At 37.0% G+C, this 25,567-nt stretch overlaps 1 protein-coding gene across 13 annotated transcripts in view; it reads left to right on the top strand.

Moving 5' to 3' along the window:
* The window catches only part of BCAS3 (BCAS3 microtubule associated cell migration factor), a 364,497-nt gene that overhangs the window by 17,024 nt on the left and 321,906 nt on the right, over nt 1-25,567 (top strand). For all 13 annotated transcript variants that reach the window (XM_063342644.1, XM_063342645.1, XM_063342646.1 and 10 more), the window contains 2 exons: nt 958-1,039; nt 10,049-10,121. In XM_063342644.1, the coding sequence (XP_063198714.1) occupies nt 958-1,039; nt 10,049-10,121 (155 nt within the window). The remainder of the gene's footprint in view (nt 1-957; nt 1,040-10,048; nt 10,122-25,567) is intronic.

Here is a 25,567-nt window from a genome sequence, read left to right on the forward strand (position 1 = left end):
CAATTTGTTGGTTAAACACTAGTAGTATTTTAACTTTTTGAATGTGTGATCGGAAGTGCAGAAAGAAATGGGAACAACTATAAAATGTCATTTCAAAAAGCTAACTTGGTTTTATAGTTCATTGATTCATAAGAACCTTGTTCCAAATTGTATTCACTTCTGATATGGTAAACTGCTTGTTTGGCAAAACTTTATGCCAGCACATTGGCTACGTTCTTAGCCTCATTACATCTGTTTTAAGTTGTTGGTTATTTGGAAATGAGCTTCATAATGTTTGCCATTTTCCTGAAGTTTGACGTTCCATATCGGATCCATTACCATCTGTTATGAAAATGCATTCTGACTGACCATTTACAGGAAGTCTGGAAATTCTTCTTAACTGCTTCTGGTTTAATCTCTTCAAGGTTGCCATAAGTGACAAACTTAATTAGTTTGACTCCCTATTTTTAAAGATAATTTTCACACCTGGAGGATATGGAATGTACCAATATATCACATTCTCTGTTTTTTTTACCACTGGTGTTTGCCACTCTTGATCATTGGTTAGTTAGCATTTTTCTTTGAAACATGTGCTGTGTAGAATAAATGCTTGTGTTGCAGATTCCTGGAATTTTTGTTAATTTAGTCAGGCAGTCAACTTACAAGTTTTGTTTCTTTTAAAACATGTATAGTCATTAATAGTAGATAGTGCTAGTATCTTATTCACGCAGTCTGAGGCACGCATTTTTAGAGGCAAGCCATCTTTGTTGCTATAATTTGTTAGTCAGGACTTCTGGGTTATTCTCATTTAGTGAAATTGCGTATGGTTGGTTAGAAAGGCAACGTCTTACCAACTTACTTTCTTACCTGCCTTTCATACAATGTCTTTCTACCTACTTTCTTACCTACTAAATATATATATTTTTATAAGTATATATGGTTTTTGCATGGTGTGGACATCATCCGTATGTTTTGCAGATCAGTGGTGAAGCCCAGGAACTCTTCTCTGTCCGCCATGGCCCAGTGCGAGCTGCACGGATTTTACCAGCTCCGCAGATCAGTAAGTGTATATTTATATGGTTCATAATTAACCTTAACTTGTTTTTTTACAGATCTTTGTCCAAATCATTGCTATAAGGTGATAGGTAGATTCTTCTATTAATTTTAAACCGGTCACCTTCATAACAGCTCTCTACAAATATTATTTACTTCTTTCTTCCTTGTACTCTGTAATCCAGTGCTCCCTCGAGTTTAATCTTCAGATTTTAGCTTTGATGCTTCTTCCTTTGTAGTTTAGAGGGTATCTAGGTATATCTGTGCTCAGAGATCAGTCCAGAGATGTTAGCGATTCTCTTTGGAAACTTTTATTATCAACATATTATTGCTATAAAATAATATTGAAATTACTTCTGTATAGCAAGGCAGTGGCTAATAGCAGATGATCTAGAAATCATTAACATTTATTAAAAGCTGCTGTTATCGTGCGTTATAACGTCTATTCATAATGTGATGCCCTTCTGCACTCTTAAACTCCTTAGAAGAAGGATAGTATGTCTTTTTTTTTGTTACCCATTCAGGAGCTGAAACTGAAACAATGTAAGTAAGATAAAGCAAGAAGGAGTTGATCTAAGTAATATAGTTTGTACAAAGACAAAACGTCCTTTCCTGATTATTTAAATATGTTACTTATGAAGAAAATATCAAGTATTTTCTAAACTGTGAAATGATCTAAATAGTCTACTAGTACATTAAGTTTAGCAATTGCAGCTTTTTATGAGGTTTTTAAAAAGGGCTGCTTTTCCACTCCAGTAAAAGTAATGAGACAATGGAATTTGGTTTTGGGGTGGTACTAGCTTCTAATTTGTTCCCATTCTGCTTATTTTATGTAAACTTTATTCAAACAGTTTGACGTTTTTAGTGGTTGAACTTTTATCATGATCCCTTGAGTGCCAATAGGCACCTCCTCTTTTCTACTGCTTAAATACTGTTTTATCAACTTTGGAGACAAGCTGCGTAGTTTGTTAAACAGGATTGTTTGAGAAGTTCTGAGTTAACCCCCTGGAAGAGCTTGCTGCAAAATTTAAGGAACTATATGTAAACAAGTAAATCCCTTTAAAAAAAAATGACACTGTTCAATCTAAACACAGGATCTGATAGTAGACTTCTTTAAAAGCCCAAGATCTGTTGGTGTCCTGGCTCATTTTTGGTTTCGGCAACGTTTTGCTTATCCACTCTCCCCACCACTTCAGCTGGGCAAGGTATTTTGTACAGCTGCGGAGTAGCATTTCTGGTTTAAATTGATTGCCGTGTTTTACTTTCGGGGATGAAAAGAATGTACTTCTAGATACCAAAAGGTTTTTTGGGTTTCTGCTGGATTGCAAATTGTACTAGTATATCATGAATTAATTAGTGAACTAAAAAATATAGCCTAAAACCTGATTGTTTAAATTTTAAGTACAAAAATAGTAAATTATAATAATTTTGAGTGTTTCAAGGAAAGTAAATGAAGAAAGTTGAAGGTTTAATGGACACATTGTACATTGTCCGAGTGATTTGCTGAGCGGAGGAATATACAAAGTATGAGCATGTGCAGTTCTGTAGCTCTATGATAGGTTAAAGTCATTTAAAGCAAAATACTTCACAAGCATTTTATTCTGCTTATGGGAAGGCTGTGTAATTCCTGATGAGCTGTGGTTTTTTGCTGTTGTGTGTGTCATTAAGTAATGGATGTCTATGCCCCTTCACCGCTCAAAGGAAAAAAGAAGAGAAAGAGAAGTGTTAATGAAAATGAAGTAAATTAATTAAAGGACCTATAAGCTCTGTTTTTTCTGACAGTAAAATAGTGCTTTCTGATTTTTCAGTCTAGTAAGTTACACTGCTTATGAACTCCTTCAAGCACTTACTCTCTGTCTATAAATTGCATATATTTAGCATCTGACAATGATAATTGTTACATTAGAAAACTATTCAAATTAGCTCATATTAAATTAAGTCAAACCTTTTAAAAACATGTTTTGGTCTCTTTTTACATGGCTTGGTTTAAATAAATCTTTGATTAAAAATACATGAATGTATCATTGACCAGTATCTGGAATCAGATAAAAGTAAAGCTGTAATAAGAGGCCTTAGATAACTAACACATGAGCTCTAATGATTCTGAACCAAATAAAAGGAGTTTGTAAAGGAGAAGCTGATTACCATCAGTAGGCTCAAACAGTATTTTACTGTAAAGCTGTAAAAAGGGAATTATTGAAAATAGGACTCTTGGTAGATGGATTTGGCACGTTCCTAGAAACAGATCTTAGTTTGTGATAAGAGACTCATTCCCAGGTGTGAAAGGGAAGCTTATGGTTTTTAACTTGGTGACTTTACAGTAGCAGAACTTAATAGTTTGTCAACTATTTTGTTAAAATACTATAGTCCTTTGATGTTAGATCCTCTGCTGCATTTTGTGCCTTGTAGCATAATAAAGCATTGTTTCAAAAGAGTTATTTCATACAGGCTTACTTCATGCAGGCTTATTGCAAAGGCGACCTCCTCAAATCTGATTTAGCAGGTTTTAAGTGGTCCTAGTAGCAGGAGCGTGGTGCGGTATCTGGAGCTGGCCCTGCATGCTGCCAGCTGGGATCCGGTGGGGTTTATTAGCTCAGGCTCTGTGCCATGCTGGAGCAGTGGAATGGCTCTTGGAACTGGGCTGACCTGGCAGCTCCACTGCAGCGTTCGGGCAGGGTTTTGTCGGAGCCAACAAACCAGGCAAGACCTGACCTGGCCCAACACCGCAGCGCTTTGATGTCTCCCTGTGGCATGATTGGTCTGCAGCCTGGATAAGATGTCCATAAAGAGCTGAGAGATTTCTGTAAATAGCAGTGAAAAATGGAGATACTAACTCTTCTCTGTGAACAGAGAATATCTACTGCTGCCTTCAACAGTAGGTATTGTGTGCCGCAGAAAGTAATCAAAGCCGCATAAATGGCCTTTTTGGAGTCTGAAGGTTTACACTGTGACCAAATTTTGGGCTTAAGAGAGGAGATAAAGTTGCATAGCTAATATTCGGAAGATGAGAACATCTCTGTCTGGACGCTCTCACTCTTACCAATGAGAATACTAAGTCCTGGCACTTTGTGTGCCTCATGTGGCATTATCTGCTGAGCCATCTGATTTGGCGCAGCCCTCTAACTCGCCTAGCTCGTCTTCACTTTCAAATCTGCGTGCTGTGATTCCGTTTAGTACTTATTTATATGTGTACAGGTGCCTGGTTTACTGTACTCTGGATTTCTCTGTCTCTTCAGATAAAACAAGCGTACAAAGATGTGTTTGAAGCCAAATTGATGTGACTTTGTGCTATCAGAAAGGAAAAAATATTAAGTGGCAGACACAAAACAAAGCTGGAACTATGCCGCTTAAATTTAGCTGCCATTCTCAGTGAAGAGGAAACTATGGTTGGTAACATGATTGTAGTTAATGAAAGTGAGAGAACCACGCAAAAATCAGGGTGTTCTAACTCCCTCCATTTTATATGATTCCGATTTGCAATGTCCTCGCTGCTGCTCAAGTTACTCTGTATTGAGCTTCCTCTCACACAGTACCTAATGGCTCTATTTAGCCCCACTAACCTAATTATTCATATTCTTTCTTCAACATGTTTTCTGATTTCTCACCGCTTCCTCTAGATGATGTCTCTCGTTTCTGAGGGAACTGACTGCGCGAAGACGTGCTTGTAGAATTGAAATGATGCTGAGTTTGAGTTCTGTATGTTATTAAGTATTCTGTCGTGGATATTCCTACATTTGTCTTGTGCTTTTCCTCTTTTGATTAGCATTTCTGTGATATTTATAGAAACATTAAGAATATTACCTATTTAGGTTTTCTGTAGTGGTTGTATGTTCTTTGACCTATGAAGTCACTAATAAAACAGTATCAGAACTCTCCTAGTATTTTTAAAAATCTCTTGTGTTTTGACTTTGTTTTGAGGTCCATTGCATATATACTTCTGAAATCAGTGCTACGGAAATAATACATTTACTTCGGCTATCTTTGCTATTCTTTTTTCTACAAAACCAGAATATTGCTGCTTTCTGAAGTGAGTTAGTGCTACAGTCTCCCATTTTTCATTACTTATCCCAGGTCGTTTTACAAAACCCTGGCCAAGTACCTGCTTTCTGCCTTTGCTATCACATTTATTAAGGTAGGCTTGCCTGGTTTAAAGTTGATCAAGAAATGAGGAAAAGCTGCAGGAGTAGCATTCTGCATGGTAATTCACGGTTAAAGGGTACATGAGGCAGGCTTGTGTGTCGAAGTTTGGATCAGTCGTTGTCTGTGAAACCTATTTCCATGTCTCAGAATTATGAAAATAAATTCCTCCAGTGAACTGAATTAATTTATTGCCATTTTCTAGATTATGCTGCTTGCACAAAAGATGAAATAGTCCTGCGTCTCTCAATGAATTTGACTGCTTAGTCAAATGGACTTATAAGGGGGGGAAAAAAAAGGAAATAAGAAAAGAAATAAAAGAAATCAGAGGTATTATGTTTAAAATAACTATGGACCAAGGGAACCTTATGGATGAAGGGCTGAAAACTAGAATTAGCATGAAAAGCTAAAATTAATTGGGACACAGTACTTTTGCATTTGAAAATCTAAAGCTGTTAAAAGTTTAAATTTTGCAGCAGATTTATCTCTGTACTCCGCTGCTTACATCTTTGATTTTGGTAAAATAAAATTTGAACCTCAAAAGCTTACTCAGCTTTATGTGCAGGTATACTTAAAAGAACTGTAATGTTTAGGTTGCTTTCTAAAGGAAGGCAGATGTGAGTTTTGTATATATTCAACCACTTGGGTGGCTTAGTGGTTTTAAGTCCCTGAAGGCCAAAATAATTGCACGGTGTGTAGAGCAAAGGAGCTGGCCCTACAAGCTGAACAAGCAGGAGTGTTGGTAGCCAGACTTGGGTTGGTGTAAGTGGGTCATGCAGGTGTGCATTTGGGTTTTGGTGTTTTGTGACTGTTATGTGGGTTGTTATGGCATAATGAACGTTAATGTCTGTGGATTATAGAAATTACAGAACAGAATTCTCAAGCGTAGCAAGTAAGCCTTTTGTAGATATTATAGGGAAGAATTTTGGAGCACGGCATTTTAAAATACTAATTTCTTTGAAGCTATGTGGACTGACCTGCATCCCACCATTGCAGTTCTGGCCACAGCACGTCAATGCTTTAGACAATTGCACCTTAAACTTTCACCATATTAGACTGATAAGTCTTTTAAATTTTTCAAACAAGATTCAGTCAAAATAAAATATTTCTGTTTGTCTTCAATTAATCTGTGACTCTAGGAACGTTGATCTCTAACCAATGTTTCAAGGTCATCTTTTTGGTGTTTTTTTTTCTTTCGTAATGAAGCTACGTAGTTATCAGAGAATGGAACTGTGGTGCTGTGCAGAAGAGAAAACAACTTTCTCTTAACATCATAGCTCTGTCTCTTTGACAGAACTGCCAAGAAAATGTTCTCCAGCGACCACTGGTTCTTGCGACACTGCTGTCTTATCTCAGACGTGGGAGGGTGGGATGGGCTGAGGCAGCAGCAGACATGGAAATCAACTGGAGTTGAAGAGGTTCTGGGCTGATGACTTTGGGGGGGTGTGTTAGGAACCAGGTATGATGATGCAGGTATTGGACTTTGAAACTTGAAATGTCGGGGTGATGTTGGGAGTTAAGGGAGAGAGAATAATATGATGCTCGCAGTCTAGAACATTAAATCCTTAAGGAGCACCTGAAGGTCTGGGATGAGGATAGCAGTCGCAGCGTCGTTAATCAGGCATGATATTGAGTAATGCAGTTAGAGCTCATCTGTGCAGGAAATGGGGTGTTTATAGATGTTACCCTATAGATCCTACCCTCGAAGCTGAGTAAAGAATTCATTCCTATTTTTAGGACTGACACAAACCTCTTCTGTTTCAAGTAGCACGTCTGCTTTCCTGCATTTGTCTTCAGTAAGAAAGGAGAGACAAAATAGTATTGATTAAGAAAAGTGAAGAAAGATTTATTTTTTTTATTTTTTTTTCCCTGAAAGGAAGAAGCAAAATAGGGAATGAAAACCAGACGTAGTGAATGCCAGCCATGTGGCCTGATGCGTTTCCAGGTACTGGTGGGCTGCTACACTGACGTGGGGCAGGACCACAAATGCAACATGATTTTCAAGTGAGAGATAGGAGGGGTTTGGTTGAACGGGGGATGCACTGCATTGTTAAGTGGCTGTGATAGAACTTGGTCAGTGGAATTACGTACCAGAAAAATTACTCCGTCGTGCATATATGCTATTGTTGAATAGGTCAGCATTTGATATTTATACAGTGGATTTCTTACTAAAGGGAAATGAGGATACTTTTCATAGTTTTGAGTTGCTTTTGAATTCCTGTGTGGGGTTTCATTTTTTTTCTTCAAAAAGTCGTGCTGCTGCTGTTGTTGTTATTGGCGTTATTGGCCCAAGGGATATCTATTCACAGTTTCATCAGAAGTACAGTGCATAAGCTGCTTTGAGCTTATGTGTGCGTAACCTTTTGACTTCATAAAGTTCTAAATGTTGGTTTGTATGAAATTTCATTTAGCTACAGATATATTTTTTTTCAATTTCAAGTATACTAACTGAAGTTAGATTTTTTTTTTTTAAAATGTATCATTTAGCTAAATGGAGCTGTAGATAAGGTGGTGCCTTGTTGGCAGGAAGGACAGTTTTCATTACTTTAATTGCATGATTTGTCAGGATTTTCAGCTTTTTATAAATGCTGTAGTGTTATATGACAGAATTAAAAGGATTTAGAATAAAAGGAGTTTAAGAAAAAGACTTTGCAACAGGATTTCAATACTTTTTGTATTTGAGGGATTTAGCTAGCTGTTTTTCATTTCAATCATCCTGCTGCATTTTGTTAAACACTGTTTGTGGAGCAGGTGTGTACAACGTCAGTGTATCGCACATGCAAATACACACAATTTTACAAATAAAAATTAATCCACCATAACTTGGAAGATTAAATCCCACTGCAGAACTAGAAAGGGTTGCTGACTCCATTAAGCATTGCAGAGAACAACACATGGCGCTTTTTGCAATCTCATGAATGGGACTGCTATTAACCTGATTTAATGCCCTGCAGAGTCCTCAAAATAATGATCCCTTTCTACAGTATTAATATTTACATTCTGAAAGTATATATTTGAAGTAGAAAATGGATTTTTTTAAAATGAGAGCCTCAGTCATTACAGACTGAAATCAGAAGTTTAAGCACCTGTTGTACAAATTTTGCAAGTCTGTATTGTGGGTATTAAAACCTGGTATGCCTTTTGATTTTTGTGCAGTTGTTTCCCTGTGCTCCCCACCACCTTGCTTCCTCTTGCTCCCCCTTCCTCGTCGTTAAACTTAGAACTAGACCATAAAAAAACATGTGAATTCATGTCTCTAATATATCCTAGCAAAAAAAAAAAAAAAGGAAAAGAAAAGTTAAATACTTAAGGTAAAATCCTGGCTCCACTTAAATCAATGTCAGAACTCCCGGTAGAGTCAGCATTTCACCCTTAATGCTGAGGGACTGGCTAAGTGAACAGAAACAAATGGAGTTCATCTGTTACTTGTATCGAAGAAAACAAATTGGTTGCCAGATTCTTAAGAAGACTATATGTTTCATTTATCAATTTACAGGTCAGTACATACAGTACAGATAGGACTCATAAAAGCCCTTGAAATAATAGGAATAAATGCAAAATACATTTGTCTGTTTTAGGTTACTTGTAAAGCTATTGTTGATGGTGAAATTATTGATGTGACCCATTTGGCATTGTAAATACCCAAATGTGTGGGAGGGAAGACTTATCCTTGTACAAACGAGAGTACTGAACAGTTTTTGTTAGAAATTGCATGTACCTGAGTTATTAATAATTAACAGAGACTGTTATGTCACAATGTATATTGTTAATTGTTGTGCCTTTCTGAATAATTGATTTAGTGCAATACACCAGTATTTGAATTAAATTTTGAACAGACTATATCACTAATATTCTTTATAGATCAAAGGGTTTGGTGTATAATGAAGAAAAAAATTTTCCATTATTCACCACGCACATGCATACCCATAGATAATTAAAAAGGCAAAGGTTGAAAGAAAATGGAGGAAATTTAGCAGTGGGGGTGTTGGTGGTTGTTATTCTATTATTTAAGTTGCATAGAAATGTACCCTGGAGTTTAGTAAACATTGCTCACAAGTAGAGGAGAGATTATTATTTTTATTTTTTTTTTTACTCAATTTTAGTTCTATTTCTGTTACTGTAGCAATAAGGCAAAGTTTTCAAAACTTCTAAAATCCCATTTTCAGAAGTGTGGTGTATTTAACAATTGGATGGTTCCGGAGGGAAGGTGTGACTGCAGTTTGGGAAGACAGGAGGCTGGATTTGATTGCCCGGCGCTGGTGCCAGTGGTGGCGGGATGCTTGAACCCCCGGGCCGGCAGGGCTGGCGGAACTTACTGAAGACTGTTTTGAATTTAATCTTGTATTTTCTTGGGCACAGGGCATGGGCTGAAGCACGGCTGTGCTTCAGGTGAACGCTGGCAGCCCAGCTTGTCACGCGCTAAAGAGAGTGGCGGCTTTTATGGTTAACGCTCTTATACTCCACTTATACCTCGGTAGAATAAATTGGAAACCAATGTGGGAAACCCATGCAGAGTTGGTGACAGCCTTATTACAGACAACTTTTATAAAACAATGAGAAGTGAGCAAGTGTTACTTGTTACAGAGTCCTTAACCCCAACTGAAATGAATAGAAAATAACTCCAGAATCCCAGCCAGATTTTGCTACTTGTTTTGTTACTCATTGCTGTCTCTTTCAAGAACAGTTCTTCCAGTGTCTGTGACTCTGCCTGTTTTTTGTATTTCTATCACTAATCTTGTCCAGGCTGTGAGTTCTGTGTTACATATTCAATATCCTTCCAATATATAGGGCCCCCACAACATGCACACCTATACTTTGAAAGGTAACACAAACAGTACACAGTGATTTACTTTTTCTTTTTTGCTTTCCCTCTTATTAGGTGCTCAGAAATGTGATAATTTTTCCGAGAAGCGGCCTCTTCTTGGTGTGTGCAAAAGCATTGGATCTTCCGGGTAAGCATATTTTTCATTAATAAAGCCTTGTATATAGATTGTAAAGCTCTCTTCCTTTTTTTGCTAAAGGGATAACTCTGTGAAGTGCTCTTAAAAGTTTTTGTTTTTCAGTACGTCGGTAGACATTTGCCTATGAATTAAGCTTTTTAGAAGGAATAAAAAAGAGACTCTTTATATGAAATAAATGAAGAGGTATTTTGAGTTTATGTTGTTCTCAGTGTAGTCACAATTTTGTCATTAGCCTTTTCTGATATTAATCCTGGTCAGAATTATTACTGAGAAGTGTCTACAGTAATATCTGTGTCTTAAAAAGTGATTAAAAGATGCTTTCAAGCAGCACTCATATACCAAATGAATGACAAACACGAAGCAATTTCATTGTTACAGCTACTTACTGCGAAATACATGTTAAATCTACTTCTTTGAGTTAGAAAAATAGGTTAACAGTCTTGTTTTGTGCTCTCTGGACAGTATTGTTGTATCGCTCCTCTTATAAAAGAAGGTCTTAAGATATTTTATGTCCGCGTTAGATAAGTTGATTCAGGCAATGCAGGGGATTTATATCTATACCTACAGGAAAATATTTGCTTTTCAAGGGTAATCCTCTACACAGAGATTCAAAGGCTAAAGAGTTGAAGTAAATCTTCTTACAGCAGTAAGACTAATTCTGTGCCACACCTTTTTCAATTAAGAATTTAATCACTGTGGGTGTGGAGGAAGACTGTCAAGTCTCTGTAAATTGCTCTGTATGTATGATTACTGTGATAAACTACAGTATTAATGTTACCTGTCTTAAATGTTTAAAACAAAACCCATGTAGGGTAGAGAAGTGAAATGTCTTTCTATTGATGTGTTTACAGCTTGCAAAGCTGCTTATAGTGCCTTTTCGCCTTCCCCCTCCTGCAAGTGTATGTGATCTCGTGAATAACTTTTTGTAAATACGAGTGCATGTAACCGGTGATGCAAATACTGCTCTTGTATGACTTTTCTTGTCGTAATCCAAACGTTGTATTTATATTTATATATATATATATATATATATGTTGTTCTTGGTGTAGTCACAATTTTGTCATTAGCCTTTTCTGATATTAAAAATATATTTTTAATTAAAGGATATGTTGGAAGGAAAAACTTCCCTTTATGCCTTTGCTTTAGAAGCTGAGATATCTGAGAAATTAACAAACTATAAGGGTTGTTATATTCATTGTGTGATTGTATTCCTCAGTTCTTCAGTTAATGGGCAAGACTTCAAAGATTATTGGTAGTTTCTGCTTTTTTTTAAAAAAAAAAAAAGCTCCTATGTTTTCAAAATGAATGGATAGGTTTGTGTTACTACATACCAGTAGTTAAATATCTGCAAATAGAAGATTTTAAATCAGGCTTTCCGCTGTGACCAGAAGACGAGTGTGTCTTTAAAAAAAGTAGACACCGCTACAGGCTCTTGTTTTATCCATTTCATAAAGAACCATTTTCCACATGGTGGTAGACCTTCAACAGAAAATTCTGAAACATTTTTCTACATTTACTGTTCATTGCAAGTTATTTCTGAAAAAGTCCTTGCAAATTACCTATTTTGTCAATAGCTTTCAGACTAAGAGTTCTTTGATAGTTTGCCCTCAACGGGAGTCACGCTCCTTTTAAATTGTCTCAAGTGTCACACTTATTTTTTCTTCTGTTACATTCATAGATCATTTGATTACATTTCTATAATGATTGTTATGCATAAAGAATTTGTGTAGAACATTAAAATTGCTGTGTCACGAGTGGCCTCTGAACCTGAATTGCAATTTCAGTTCTGTTCTTAACTTGAGGTTTTGTGCTTAACATCATTTCCTGGATATCTTAATGGTTGTGGACAGATAAAACACCTTGTTTAATCATATATCTGAAGAAAATACTACATTTATTCTAGAGGATTTATTCCGAAGCACTTGATATTTTCACTACAGTCATCTCCTCACCTACTTTGGAGATTATGCTGGCTATGGCATGAAATACTGCAGCTGTCAGCACATTACTGAAACTCTGCAGGGAACAGGAGGCCTGTTCTGTCTAATGCAATGGCAGGTAAAATAATCAGTGAAATGATGTAGCACTGACGCTAAAATATTTCCCATTTAACAGCAAGGTAAACGGAGTGTCTAAAAGACTGAATGATTTTTCTCAAAGGCAACTAGTCCAAAGCAGATCCAAAAGTGAAATCCAAGTCTTCCAGCACACAGTCTGTGATGCTGATACATTAATCTACATTGTCTGTCTTTTGTATAAACTGAATTATATCGGACATGGTTATGACAATGGGGCCAACATCCAAAATAATTCTGCCAGCACAGTCCCCCAGCCCTTATCCTCCTCTTCTCTAGGACACCAGGTGGTCACTTTTTTTAAAGGAGAAACCTGTGACCTCCTGAAGTGATTTGGCTACTTCCAACAGTCCTCCGACTTGCTCCCATTCAAGTTTTACCCAGGTTATTATCTAAAATCTTTCAGAATCATTTACCAAGGAGAGTGATTCTAGGGAAAAAACGTTTGACTTCTTCAGCCTTGATCATCGTTTGGATTTTCCCTAGCATTACTTCAAAATTTTGGACTTCTGGTTGCTCTGCTCAAATTTGCCGCTATTGTTACTCTTTTCTTGGAACATCCCTGGAGATTTTGACACTTTCAAATAAGTTTTTGTTGCTTAGCTGTTATTAATAAATAAGGGACATGGTTAACATTTTGGAAGAGTTGGTGGCTGGCATCACGACTTATGGTGGAAGAATATTTTTGGACCCTGCCGTGTCTGGAGGCAATACTCTAACTTCTCCGTGGCAATCCTTTATATAAAATCCATTTTCAGTAGCTCTCCTAGAAAGTGCTTTGAAGCCATTAATTTTTTTGATGGAAGGTGAAAAAGAAATGCATTTTACACCTGACTTATGACAAAACCTCAGTAGGTTATTAACTCTTCTTTACAGTTTAGGAGTTGCTGTAAATTGGCACATGCTATTTTTGACCTTAAGAAAACATACGTGTTAGAGTTATTAATACTGTGTGTGAACAGTTTTAGTTTACTACACATAGATGAGTGATTATACTTACAAATGTGTTGATACGTTTCATGATTTTATGGACTAATACGTATATTCAAATGCATAAAAAAATCTTTGAGAAATTTGAATTAAGCATGTATGAAAATTACATGAGCAAGTTTTAAGAGTTAAATATGCTAAACCATTAAAGTAATACAAATCTGATAGAATATAGTTTTCATCTAGATCCACTGCGCTGTCATTTAATAGTATTTTGTCTTTTAGGACTATATCAATGAGATATTGACATGTTCAGGTTAGGAGCTGGGATTTCCTGGTTCTGACCACCAGTCTGCATTAGTGGTTACCGTCAGGAAATTATTCTCTTTTCCTTTAGCTGTAAAGTAAATTCACCATAATGAGGGAAATATGATAAAAAAGTATTCTTTTTAATGTACAACACTTGTAAATCTGGAATCCAAAAAAATTTCAAATAGTGATGAATTAATAATTTCAAAAATATCACTTATATGAAGTAACTTCAGTACTTTTCGCTATCCCTCTAATGTACCATGTACTTTTAAGGAAAGAAATTAATGAATAATTTTGTCTGTGATAATATGCTTGGACTTCTTTCCTTCATTATGAAACAAAGATGGGTATAAAAGTACTTTATGCAAAATAATGTTTGCCTAAAAGAAATGTTTAGATTTATGTGTCATTCATGAATTTTTTTTGTCATTTACACAGTGAAAGATCTCTGGTGACTTCAAAATGCAGTAGTTTACCCAGGAGATCCCCTTACGTTTTACTGAATTACAGATTTTTGACAAGTATAAAACCACCTTGTTAAATTTTAGTATGTCTTCCACAGATCTAAAAACGTATTCACTTAGAAATCAACTTCTGCATAACTTGGTGTGTGGATTGCATCTCTTTTGTAATGTAACGTAATACAGTAGTAATTGATATAATATATGCTGATAAAACATACATTCCTTTGAATATCAGATTAAGGTCTTAAACCTTCAGTTTAATATTTATTAATTTTAAATCTTAATTTGTTTGCGAAAGTCATGGTTGAGAACCTGCTTATAAAAATTTATTTTAGTGTATCTAAAATTTTAAACTTTGCACTTTGAAATTAATTTCTGGCACCTGCTTTATATAAAAATACTAGAGAGAGAGAGAGAGATTTGCTGCTTACCTCAATCCTTGTATTCCCCACAATGAGGATTTTACCAGGGATGATGAAATTTGTGTTTTCTAAACTTTTGCCTTATATCTGAGTTTCTGACTAGCTTTCAGTATGCACGTTTTTGTATTTGAAAAGTCAGTTTTTCCATCTAGTAAAATGACAGAAATGTCTAGCATGGTTTCACTATATAATCTTTTCAAAACAATAGTTTTCTCAGCCCCCAGAAAGGATGCAGTCTTGATACATAAATGGGAAACAGATTGTGTTTTTTGGCTGATACTACTGTACTGGTTTAGATGTTGGTTCGGTTAACTTCAGTCTTAGATTACAAGATTTGCAAATTAAAGTAAAACCCAAAAAGGAGAGACCATCTGCATAAATTTTGTTTTTCGTGGAGTTTTGTAGAGGCATACTTACTTTGTTCTTGGTGGTGAGATAAACAAAGCTGTATAAACACACAGAAAGGATTTATGGTTTTTGGTCCATATTAATGAATTTTCTAGGTGGTGAAACATCAAGATTAGTAATCTGTAAATTGAACGGAGGATTCCCCTGCCCTCCCCCCACCCCCCAAAAAAGAAAGAAGCGGTAGTGGTGACTGCAAAACTGCATGGCAGAACTCGTCAATGTGTGCTGTTCAGAGCTACTCAGTTTAAAAATAAATGGATAAGACCAACTATGTTGAATGGAAATATATTCCTGTTTTCCCCATATGGGTGGTTGAAACCATAGTTTGGAACATGCTGGATCTGTAGAACACCTTCAGATACCTCAGAGAGGTGTAAATACATTAGACATGCTTTTTGTTCTGGTCAAATGTAAATGTACTGATATCTTTAATTTAAGTAAGTGCTTCATTTCAGATAATGGAGATGTTTTAAGGGGAAATTGACCACTATAATTTTGTTTTTGTTTAGATTATTGAGGCGGAAATCAAGGTTTTGAGAGGGCCTGCAGATCTGCCCTTCAGTAGATGGTGTAGGTAACAAGAAAGCAAACGAAACAGAAGTGACCATGCCAGCAGGAAAAACCACAGTGTGTGCAGGTGCAGAGAAAGGGAGATGGGGGCGGGGAAGGCAGAGATGAGTAACTGTACTGTCTTACATTTGAAACCACCTGAGTACAGAAGGTTTTAAATACTTTAAACCCCAGTATCTACCTTTCCTCAAATGCCAAGTGTTCTGATGACTCAGATGTTTACCCCATCATGCTTGATTATGAGTAACCAAACTTCGTTTCTACTCTAAAGATTTTCTTCTTTTCTATTTGTTTCCCTTATTAGCTAAGTAGTTTATGATACATAGGCGAAAAAATTCTTGTGCTGAAATGCATACCAGTCTAGCTAAAGGACTGTATCGGTACAGCTGTGGCCTTAGAGCAGGGCGGGCTTTAGGCGGTGGTTGCGTGACTCAGTGACCAGCAGCAAAGACAGCTGAACTCCTGCTCGCCTTGTCGGCTTGTGCTGCTGCCCCTGCCTGCTGCTTTCTTCAGCTGGTTAGGGAACCGTACGGTAAAGGAGACAACAGAAATAATCCAAGTAAAAAATAACGCTCCAATTTTATTTTTTAATGATATGGATTATTTCAGTCAACCAGTCAACTGGTTTACGAACAATTGCATGCAAAATGGCAAGGTGCAACTGAGAATATTGTAGTCCATTGTAGCATGAGAACAGAGAATGGGATTTCTCTAGGTTAGCTTTGCTGCTGAAGCTGCTTAGCCAGGAACTGCGGTCTCACTCGCTTGCTATAATGCTTTATTCTCTTGCCCATCCCTCTTTTAACAGAGCAAAACAAAGAAGGTAGAAATGCTAGAAGTGATTTGTCCCAACAGCCATGTTTCTGGATAGCAATATTTCATCTTCTGTTAATGAATCATTCAGAAGGAGATGGGGGGAAAACGAATCTTGAAGATTTCCTTGAAACGCAACCTGGATCTCTAAGCCATCCTTACAAAAAGTATTCGACACTTTGATGTACTTGTCCTTTGTCCAAATAGCCAAATACGGATGGATAAAAGATTAGGAATTTATGCCAAAATCTTATGCAGGCACATATGATAATCGGGTAACTATACAAGTATAGCTAATTGAAAGATCAGTTACAGAAGATTAAAAAGTAAGAGTTTGAAGGCAGCAGACTTTCTAGTCTTCTGTGTTATGGAGACTAAAGGACCTCAGGCAGTAACCTATGGAGCCAGCCTGAAGCATGTGTTAGGTTTCTAGCATATATTTTTAGAAAGACATATTAATTTAATGATGTCAAGTGATGGAAAATTTTGGATGACTTGAATTGGATGGGGGTCATTTGAGGGCATGAGAAAGAAGAGGTAATCTTTTTTAATCATGGGAGGAGGAAGGAAATAAGGACAAGTTAAAGGAGGAGGAGTGGATGGAGCAAACAAAATGTACAGCTTTGGCTAGCCAGCATTTTTTTCCCCTGCTGATCAGTTTACAAGACAAATCAATTGGCAGCAGATTTTCAGGAAGCATGCTTTATTAACGTGGCTACTGTAGATTAAAACCTACTAACCTTAGCATATGTTTAACTCAGGAATGTGTTTATGGGAGTGGTAGGATTTAGGTAGAAAGCAGCTTTACATGAGTAAGAAGAGAAACAATGCAATTAAAGCGTTAATATTTTCTCACATTAATATTTCCAAATCACATGACCCCTGTTCCTTATCTGGCAAAGGAACTGGTTAATGCTGAAATCCAGTGTCCAGTCCTAAGTGTCTGTGGCTTTTAACGTTTAAAACTAGCTAGCTGTGAAATGATTTGTCAGAGACAAACAGCAAAGCTTTCTGGAAGGATCACCCAAGAGAAGGAAATTAGCTATCATGAATGAAGTTCTTGTTCACAGTTCTCACACTGCTCAGAGGAACTCTCCCTGGAATATTTTTACTGGAATGCCATTGCAAATGCCGTGGTTACGCCGTGGACTCACCCAGCCGTGCCAGAGCCTGAATCATGCAATTGAGTGTGTAAAGGGTGTAGCCGCTCAAGATAAAATATGGCATGTTTTTTTTCAAATCACACATAAAAATGGGTTGTACAGATGGTTATGATTTTCAATTGTATTGGACACCATGAAGTAGATTTCATGAAGTTCGTTACATATTTGTGGTCTTTTATTGAAGACTCTGCAAAATTTGGTCATATTTTTTCTCCCCGGCCTTATTTTTTGCAGACTGTCAAGGATTTATAAGTTGAAATTTCTAGAAAGCGAACTTAATAGGTTTTATTCTAAAAGTGTAGTAGAAGCTTTTAAGTTGGGTAAAGCACTCTCGTTTCTGTTATCTGTGAGGGATTGAGTCCCTTGCACTGTTGAAAAACTGTAAAGCACCATTAACTGCAAAGTGTGCCGTCCTATCAACTGCCTTGCAAAGATTTCCTTCCGTTCTAGCAGATGAAAAACATTATCATCTCTGGTGACTGTAGGGGAAAAAATCAGTTTAGTCTTAACAGGTTGTGTGGCAGCTTTTAAGACCCAGAGAGACGCAAGCACTGAATAAAGTAGTTTAAATTCCTTGCAGTGATGTTGGATGTGATTTGTTATGTTACGTGCTAAAGATAGCAACGTTCTTCGTTTTAAAAAGAGCTCTTCAGATCCAAGATTTTTTTTCCTTATAACTTGCTTCTATAATTATATTAATGTACTTCAACTATTTTTGCAAGGTTGAAGTAATGTTTACTGGTAATTCTGTGAATTTTCTAACAGATTAAAATGCTGGGAGGTGCGGCTTTAATGGACTAAGGTAGTGGTTCCATTTGTAAATACCGAGGATAGGAAAGATCTGGTGTTCTCCTGATACACCAAATGTTTGTCTGAGGGAACTGTAGTAAGAAATAACCTCTGAACTATAATAAACTGTTAATCTTGGATCAAAACTGGAAGGAAGAAAATTAGTATTTGGGGTGAAACTTTGACCAGTTGGTGAGAACTGTGGGTAGTTTTGACCTTCTAAAGTTTTGATTTATTAAGCTGTAAAAAGATAAGCCCTTTTCTGGGCGATGTTTGGGATAGCATGGAGGTTTGGGAGAGCAGATTTCCAAGCGGAGGCGTAGTTTCATTTTACCGCTGTTCCAACCCCCCGTGCGTGGAAGGAGCCGGGGAGGAGATGGAGGGAAGGAAGTAGCCATTCGCTAAACGCGGCGGCAGATAAACCCAGCTGGAGCACATACCTTCCCCCAGAAACTTGTCAGAAGAAGCACTACAGGGAAAAGATAATGCACAGCGCCATTACAGGCAAAGCTGCTGGTTCCAGGGCCACTTTAAATTCCACTTTAAATTATTAAATACTGTAAACGCTATAAAGTTAATTAGAAGAGGAACAAACTCTACAAAGATAAATGTGTTTTCAATATGTTTCTCAGGGAGGGTACAGTAGAAACCAGTGAATGAGAGGAAATTTATTTCTGGCAGCACTCTAGACATGGAACTGTGGTTGAACTTTTTACCCTAATTACGTCCCCGCTAATGCCTGCAGCGGTCTGGAATCAAAGCGGCCCTTCAGGCCCTGGAAAGTCTCTGATGTGGCGAGCGTTTGTTGTGTGATGAGGGTTACTTAAGAAAAAACGGAATATTGTGACAGGATTTTTCAAAATTTCTCAGTTACCACCCACCTCACTTGTTGCCTACAAAAATAGAGTAATTGTTTGCATCTGTGTGTTTTTGTCTGTCTTAGAAATAACTGTTATAAATCAATGTGACATAGACTCAGAGAACAGTTGAGGATTATATTTTCTTTTCTTGTAAGTTTTAGGGTTATTTCTATGTTTTATAGTATAAGTAGGATTTAAAGTACGTTGCAAAATAGTTAGAAATTTCAGGATGATTTAAGCCATTCTCTTCTTCTGAGGGTACTAACACCATCAGATGTTGAGTTCTCAATCAGTTCAAAGATGATGTTATTTAATACGTTTTTTCCTGAATAACAGCTGTCACTCATAGTTTGAGCAGCTAATTGCAAAGTGCATTAACTTAGAGCCCTGCTATCTGTATTGTCACACAATTGCTGCCACTCAAGTCATTCACTACAACTTGACGGCATTTGAACTTTGCATCTGTTGCTAAATGCCATTTTCTGTCTTACAGTGGTCTCTCTGGAATCCTTCCTGTCCTTTTTCTTCTCTTTCTTTCCTTCAATAATATTTAATGTACGGAGGAACAGTCAAGGGAGTTTGAGCTCAAGCATTCATGTATGGATTAGGTTCTTTTAAATCTCTGAAGTGTGGAAAAAATAAGTGGAATCCATTTGAAAAATCTGATATAATTATTCTTTTTCTCTAGTTCTGATCTGTTGATTGAAGCAGAATGAATACATTTTGGTAGCTTTAAAATTTTAAAACCACAAATAATTTGAAATGTATAATAAAATAAATTTTCCTCCAGTGCTTCAAAACAGAAATTTAGAAGGCTCCTTTGTGAAAAAGCTGTAAAGCATGTTTTTAAAAAAAGATCTTGCTTAATCCCTTCTTTCTTTAAATTCTGACTAGGTAATATATTTAGAATATCACCTGAGGAGACCTGTTACCACATTTTTGGATGGTTGCTCACAAAGTTCTTTATGAAATGAATTGTGTTTTAAATTATTAATAGAATATTTGTACAGTATAATGATCTCATTTTAAAGATGAAGCATTAATAAAGTAAGACTAAAAGTCTTAATCAATTTTGCCTACATAATTTGAAGGACCATGTCTCCCATTTCAGCATCGGCTGCACTAGGTGAGTGTCTCTGTGGTGAGAATGCAGTATTTCTGTGTGCCTTCCCGTAGCAATTGTAATTCCTCCTGGAAATGTCGGCTGCATTTAACGATGAAATCCCTCCAAACTTTGTGAAAAGTGGTCCAGTAAAGGAGGTAGCTGTATTTGGGGCGTCACTGGGTGGGAGAAAGACTATAACATAAGCTAACACTTTGTTTGTTTTTTAATGTTAAGCAATTCATATAGATTCTCAGCCTTCAGGTCAGGTTAAACAAAAGCAGACTATTGGGTTTGCCTTTCACTGGGCTCCTTGTTCAGAGTAATTGTTTTCAGGTACTATTTCATGTGTTCAGGCCAGCTTTCAGTCAGTTCAGTTACAGTGCAAATTCTGCACGTCTGAAGATCATGGTCTGCTATGGCAAGTCATAAATTAATCAAGTAAGACGTAAGAATGTAAAATTAACAGGCACTTGTGAAAGTTTGGACCTACCTGATGTGACCAGAACCTCACAGAGGCGCTTTGCTCTCACAGCGCTTTTCAAGTGTCTTAACTGTAAGAGCGTTCAACTTCAGTCATCTGCACTCTAAAACCCTCGGGTTCTTTCTTGGAATTGTTTTCAAGCTTCTCAAAAATTGTAATTCGAGCCATATACTAGCATATAAACAATTAGGTTTTAGTAGACTGGCAAGCAACTGAAAGATGTCTTGCTGTCGTGCAGTCTGAGGCAGCGAGGCTGCGTAATGTGGAGGTGAAGCGTTGCACAACCCCATTAGTTTCTGTTGATGTTGTTAATGACATCAGTGGCAAACCTATTTCAGATAAAACAGGTTGGTACAGGGTTTTGTCTTTCATGTTGAATCCAAAGAGTGCGTTTGCGTGGGGGTTGGGATGACGGGGCAGGCTGCTGGCTTAATTTGTCCTTTGTTGGAGGTGATTACATGCGAGATGAGAAGATGCCAGCAGGCCTGTCAGAGCCATGAATCATAAGGCAGAGCACAGAAAAGAAAAAAAAAAATCAGAAACCTAAAGAGATTTGTTACAAGAATCAACAGGATAAAATATTTAGTCCTTCATAATACTTTTGCCATATTAGCAGTTGCAGGTAAAAACACCTTTTAAATATTGATTATTGAGTATTCAGCCACACACAAGCTGGGCCCTTTAATACGCACAGACTGCAGAGGAACGGGACACGGTAGCTCCGCAAAGATTTGGTTTGTGTTATTGAAGAAGCTTTATAGTGCACTTCAGAAGAATGAGTTCTGTTGACTCAGTTCAGGTTGTTTTTTGCTTTTGGTAGAATTCTGGCTTTGTTTATAATGTGACAAATAATGCCTCAAATATACAGAGTTAGTGTGCATATGCTGGAATAATCAACGGCCATCTGTATTAACTGTTCTGTCTTCTGATATGCTGTTGATCAGAAAGTGCTGTCAATAAATAATGCCTTGAATGAAGAAAAAAACTTTGGTATTTGGAGTTTTACACATATTGACAGTCACATATTGCTGTGACTGCAAAGCTGTAAGCGGCTCCACAAAATGCTCTCTCAGGGTTCCGCATGTGCTTGGTGAAATTTGGCTGGAGCTGGGATATTATAGTATCAATTTTCTCTCAGACTTGTGCTCCCAGAAATATGATATTTTTCTGTTAAGCTGTGACACGTGTCTGTCTCTTGATATGCAAAAAGTTTATATATTTTTGGTTTTGGCCCAGCTTGTATGATCTTGGAGATCCGTGTAGCGCTTATTACAACACAAATTGTATGTGTGTATTTCAGTGGTGAGTTCTGCTTTGTTTTACAGCAAGAAGAAGGACAAGACAGTTCTTATATTTATTTCATTCTATATTTTTGGAGGAAATATATCTACCAGATTGTAAGCTTAATCAGCTGATCATAGACGTATTAATCTTTGATAGAGGTATGACAGAAATGCAGTTTTATTCTACTCAGAAGTTAATCTTGGCTCACGCTCTCCAGGATTCACAGAAACTTTTCCAGTTAAGCATATGTTCATATGATCAAAGATAGCTGGTGCAGGTTCATAATTCTGTACAAAAGGACTGTTCGGTTACACACAAGAACAAAATCTAGTTCAGAATATACCAGAAAAAATGATTCTGATCTGAAAGGTGGAGCTCCAGATGTACTTTTCCTCAGTGAGAGCTACACTCAAGTAAACCTTGTAGATAAACAAATCTCTTGAGATGCCGCTAATCTTCCTATATTAACTAACTCCAAATATGATGGGACAGCTATGTTTTGTAGCATGTGGTATGTCTCGGTGAAGTGGAAAACGTGTCGCGCTCTACTCTCTCTGTAAAAGCGTGCCACAGCTGAAAAGCCAGCTTGTGCGATATTTTACACTTCAGCGACAGGCCTGCCACATGCCACGGAACGAAGCAGCGTGGTACGACAGGCTGCGGTACGTGGAGGTAGGTTGTGGGCTGTTGTATGGCTTCGTTTAGCTTCATGCATTTGGAAATTTAAAAAAAAACAAACCCAAAACCCAAATCCAGAAAGTCTCTTCTGATGACGAGAAGGAGTAATCTTGTTATGGGCAGAAAACACAATAGTAGAAACATGTTACGTACTGCTGGGAATGCAGAATGGGGGAAGAGCCATCTGCTGCCAAAACTGAAGAGTAATTTGGAGTTTGCCAAGCATTTTACTATTTTGAAGGATTCCCCTTCCCTTTTACTTTTCTCCTTGAACTGATGGTACTGTTCTTGTAGTATCTGCTAGGATAATACCAATATGTTGATAAAACCTAGTCTTCAGTTTTCCTCTTGTTGATGTACAGGATTGTCAAGAAAATTTGTATTTTCAGATTCTTCCCCCATACAGCCCGTGAGAGGAAACAACTTTTCATTGTGTGTTGGATCAGGAGTTTTGCCTGCCATGAACTGTGGTATGCGATTGCTGATACAATGAGGTTACTCACAATCTTCACCCCAAGTTGCAGACAATAGCAATGTGCAAAACTGGTGAGGAATCTGCATTGCCCCTCAGTAGGATGGCTTCTTACTATATTGAAATGAATGTTTTGATCTTCATTTATTTAACATAGAATTGTCGTCTTGCTCAATAACGGGGTCTCTTCCTGTGCCCTGCATCACAGGCATTCTGCTGCATCTTTTCTGCTGACAGAGCTACGATAAACTTTAGGAACCAGGTGGATCGTTGTTGTAGAGGCTGCACAGAGAAGTCTCTTTCTGGCAGTACCCAGCTAATGACAAGTTTAGGGTATGATACTGTACGAACCGGAGAGTGGAAATAGCTTGCCTTGACCCATGGTTAAGTATGAGTGCAAATAGGAAGGGATGGCAGGAGTCCATGTATCTGCATTTGTATTCATTGTACAAGAAAAACATCATAAAATTACATGAATGAATATCCTGAAAATGCTTGAAAGCGAAGTTCCGTGTAATGGGGTCTCAATTCGGATAATCTTATTGTGTCACCTATAAATGCTTGGTAGACTTTTTTTATATTTTCTGATGAGAGTTACTGCTTTCTGCGCCTAGAAACATGTCTTAATCATAATTATCCTTGTTTTGATCTTTCAATTCTAAGTAAAATGTTAGGAACAATTAATTAATCTTTATACTAGTTTGGGTTTTTTAAATGAATGTGCAAAGCACATTTATAGAGTGGTAGATCTCCCTACAGCCATCTATCTGTTTTTAATGTTATATTTTCATTTGTTTGGGGGGAAAAAAACAACTGAACAAAAACCAACAAAACTTGAAGTAGCTTTTTTGTGGATACTCATTTTATATTAAAGCTTTGTTCCCATCCCTGTCTTTTTCCATATTTATCTCTTAGTAGCATAAGTAACTGTAGCCGTGTTTCACTTTCAGATTATACTGAGAACAGTTTGAAATCCAGTAGGTGTGTTCTGTTTTGTTTTGGAAGCTTATTTCTTTGGTGATAATTTTTATGTATTCTGATCTCTTTAAATAAAAAGATGCTGTGTAATATACTAAAAGAGCAGTATGCAGGTTTTCTGATACAGAAAGCTATATTAATTTCCAGATAACTTGCTGATACTAGATTATTTTTTTTCTGATTGAACTTCTTGTATGTAATCATTTTGTACTTATCAATAAGATGGAACATTCTTAAATATATTTAAGGGAAAACTTTCTCTATAGGGCTTGTAACCAAGGGCTTCTTTTGACACCTTTTAAAAAGAAATAGCAACGTCTGGAACTATACAATTCAACATAACTGCAGATTGGGCCCACAGTACTTCGCTTTGAGCGTGTGAAATGTGTCTGAAATTCTCAGATCTGAACTTTAAAAATGGGCTGGCGACTCTTTTTCACGGGTATGAGACTTCTGTATTGTCTGCTAAAGTTTGGATGTCCAGTCTGGTGATGAGTCAGTATTAAACACTGTGTTCCAGCATCTTGCTTGCTGCATTATTAATGCAACACCGTCTCCTTCTTTTCCCCCCACCACCCGTGTTCTTCCTCTAGTGCTTTTTGGATAATAAACCTTTTGAATTAGGGCTTTTCTTGCTGTGTGTTTTTGTGAAGTGTCTCGTATGTTGGTGCCACTGTGATAAATGCTATTTGTGGTGCATGTGTGTAGTATGTACATTCTGCTCCGTTGTTAGGATAAGTGGATGCACTTGATCTCCTGGAGGGGAGCGCTGGCCTCGCCACTTACAAGCAGCACTTGACAACTGATTCATGGGATGGTAATTAGAGCAGCTTCACAGGAGTCTGTATATCTAACGCTCTCGACAGCAAATATCAGCTAGTGAACCGATAAATAAGGATAACACAGTAGAGAAGAAGCCGGCTTGTAAGCCAACAGCAATTTTATTTTTTTTTTAAATTAAAAAGGGGATCTGATGGAAGAAACTGAGGCTTGTAATCTTCTGTAATAGAACAGAGAATGAAATATGTGTAGACAGAGAACAAAGTATTTTTTTTTCTCCTCATAATCAGTGAATTCCAGATATTAAGTTAATTCATTACCTGAGCTATCCATACGGACTATAGAAGTAAACAGCATAGCAATTCACTGGCATGAAATTGGCTTTTTATTAAAAGTTCTTAAATGTCTTCCAAAGGTATGCTGTTGCACAGTGTTTTCCTAAAGCTAAGTATCTTTTACCATAGCTCTTTAATTGATAAAATGTTAATAGAATATAAAAAATATATGTGATTGCCCTTGAAAAGCACAATGTGTACAGGACTGGGAAGAACATTTTAAAAAGCCAGGTGGAAACATATACATGAGGATAGACATGAAGAATAAGGCAAAGAATGTACTTGCTTTACAGTAAGATTATTTTAATGTGCTATTACCATTAGGTATCCTTTGAACAGTGTTACAAAGCTTGTAATCATATGACAACATAATTCATTTAGTTGCAATTTTGCCTTTTAATGAAGTTTAGCTTCTTTAAGAATCACTTTTGCCAAAGACAAAAGGGACATAACTTTGGCTTAAATAGATAGGACATAACATGGTTGCTTAACACATTTGTCTTCTATAACTTGTAGAA

This window comes from Chroicocephalus ridibundus, chromosome 7, assembly GCF_963924245.1.
Source record: "Chroicocephalus ridibundus chromosome 7, bChrRid1.1, whole genome shotgun sequence".
In the NCBI taxonomy this organism is placed as follows: domain Eukaryota; kingdom Metazoa; phylum Chordata; class Aves; order Charadriiformes; family Laridae; genus Chroicocephalus; species Chroicocephalus ridibundus.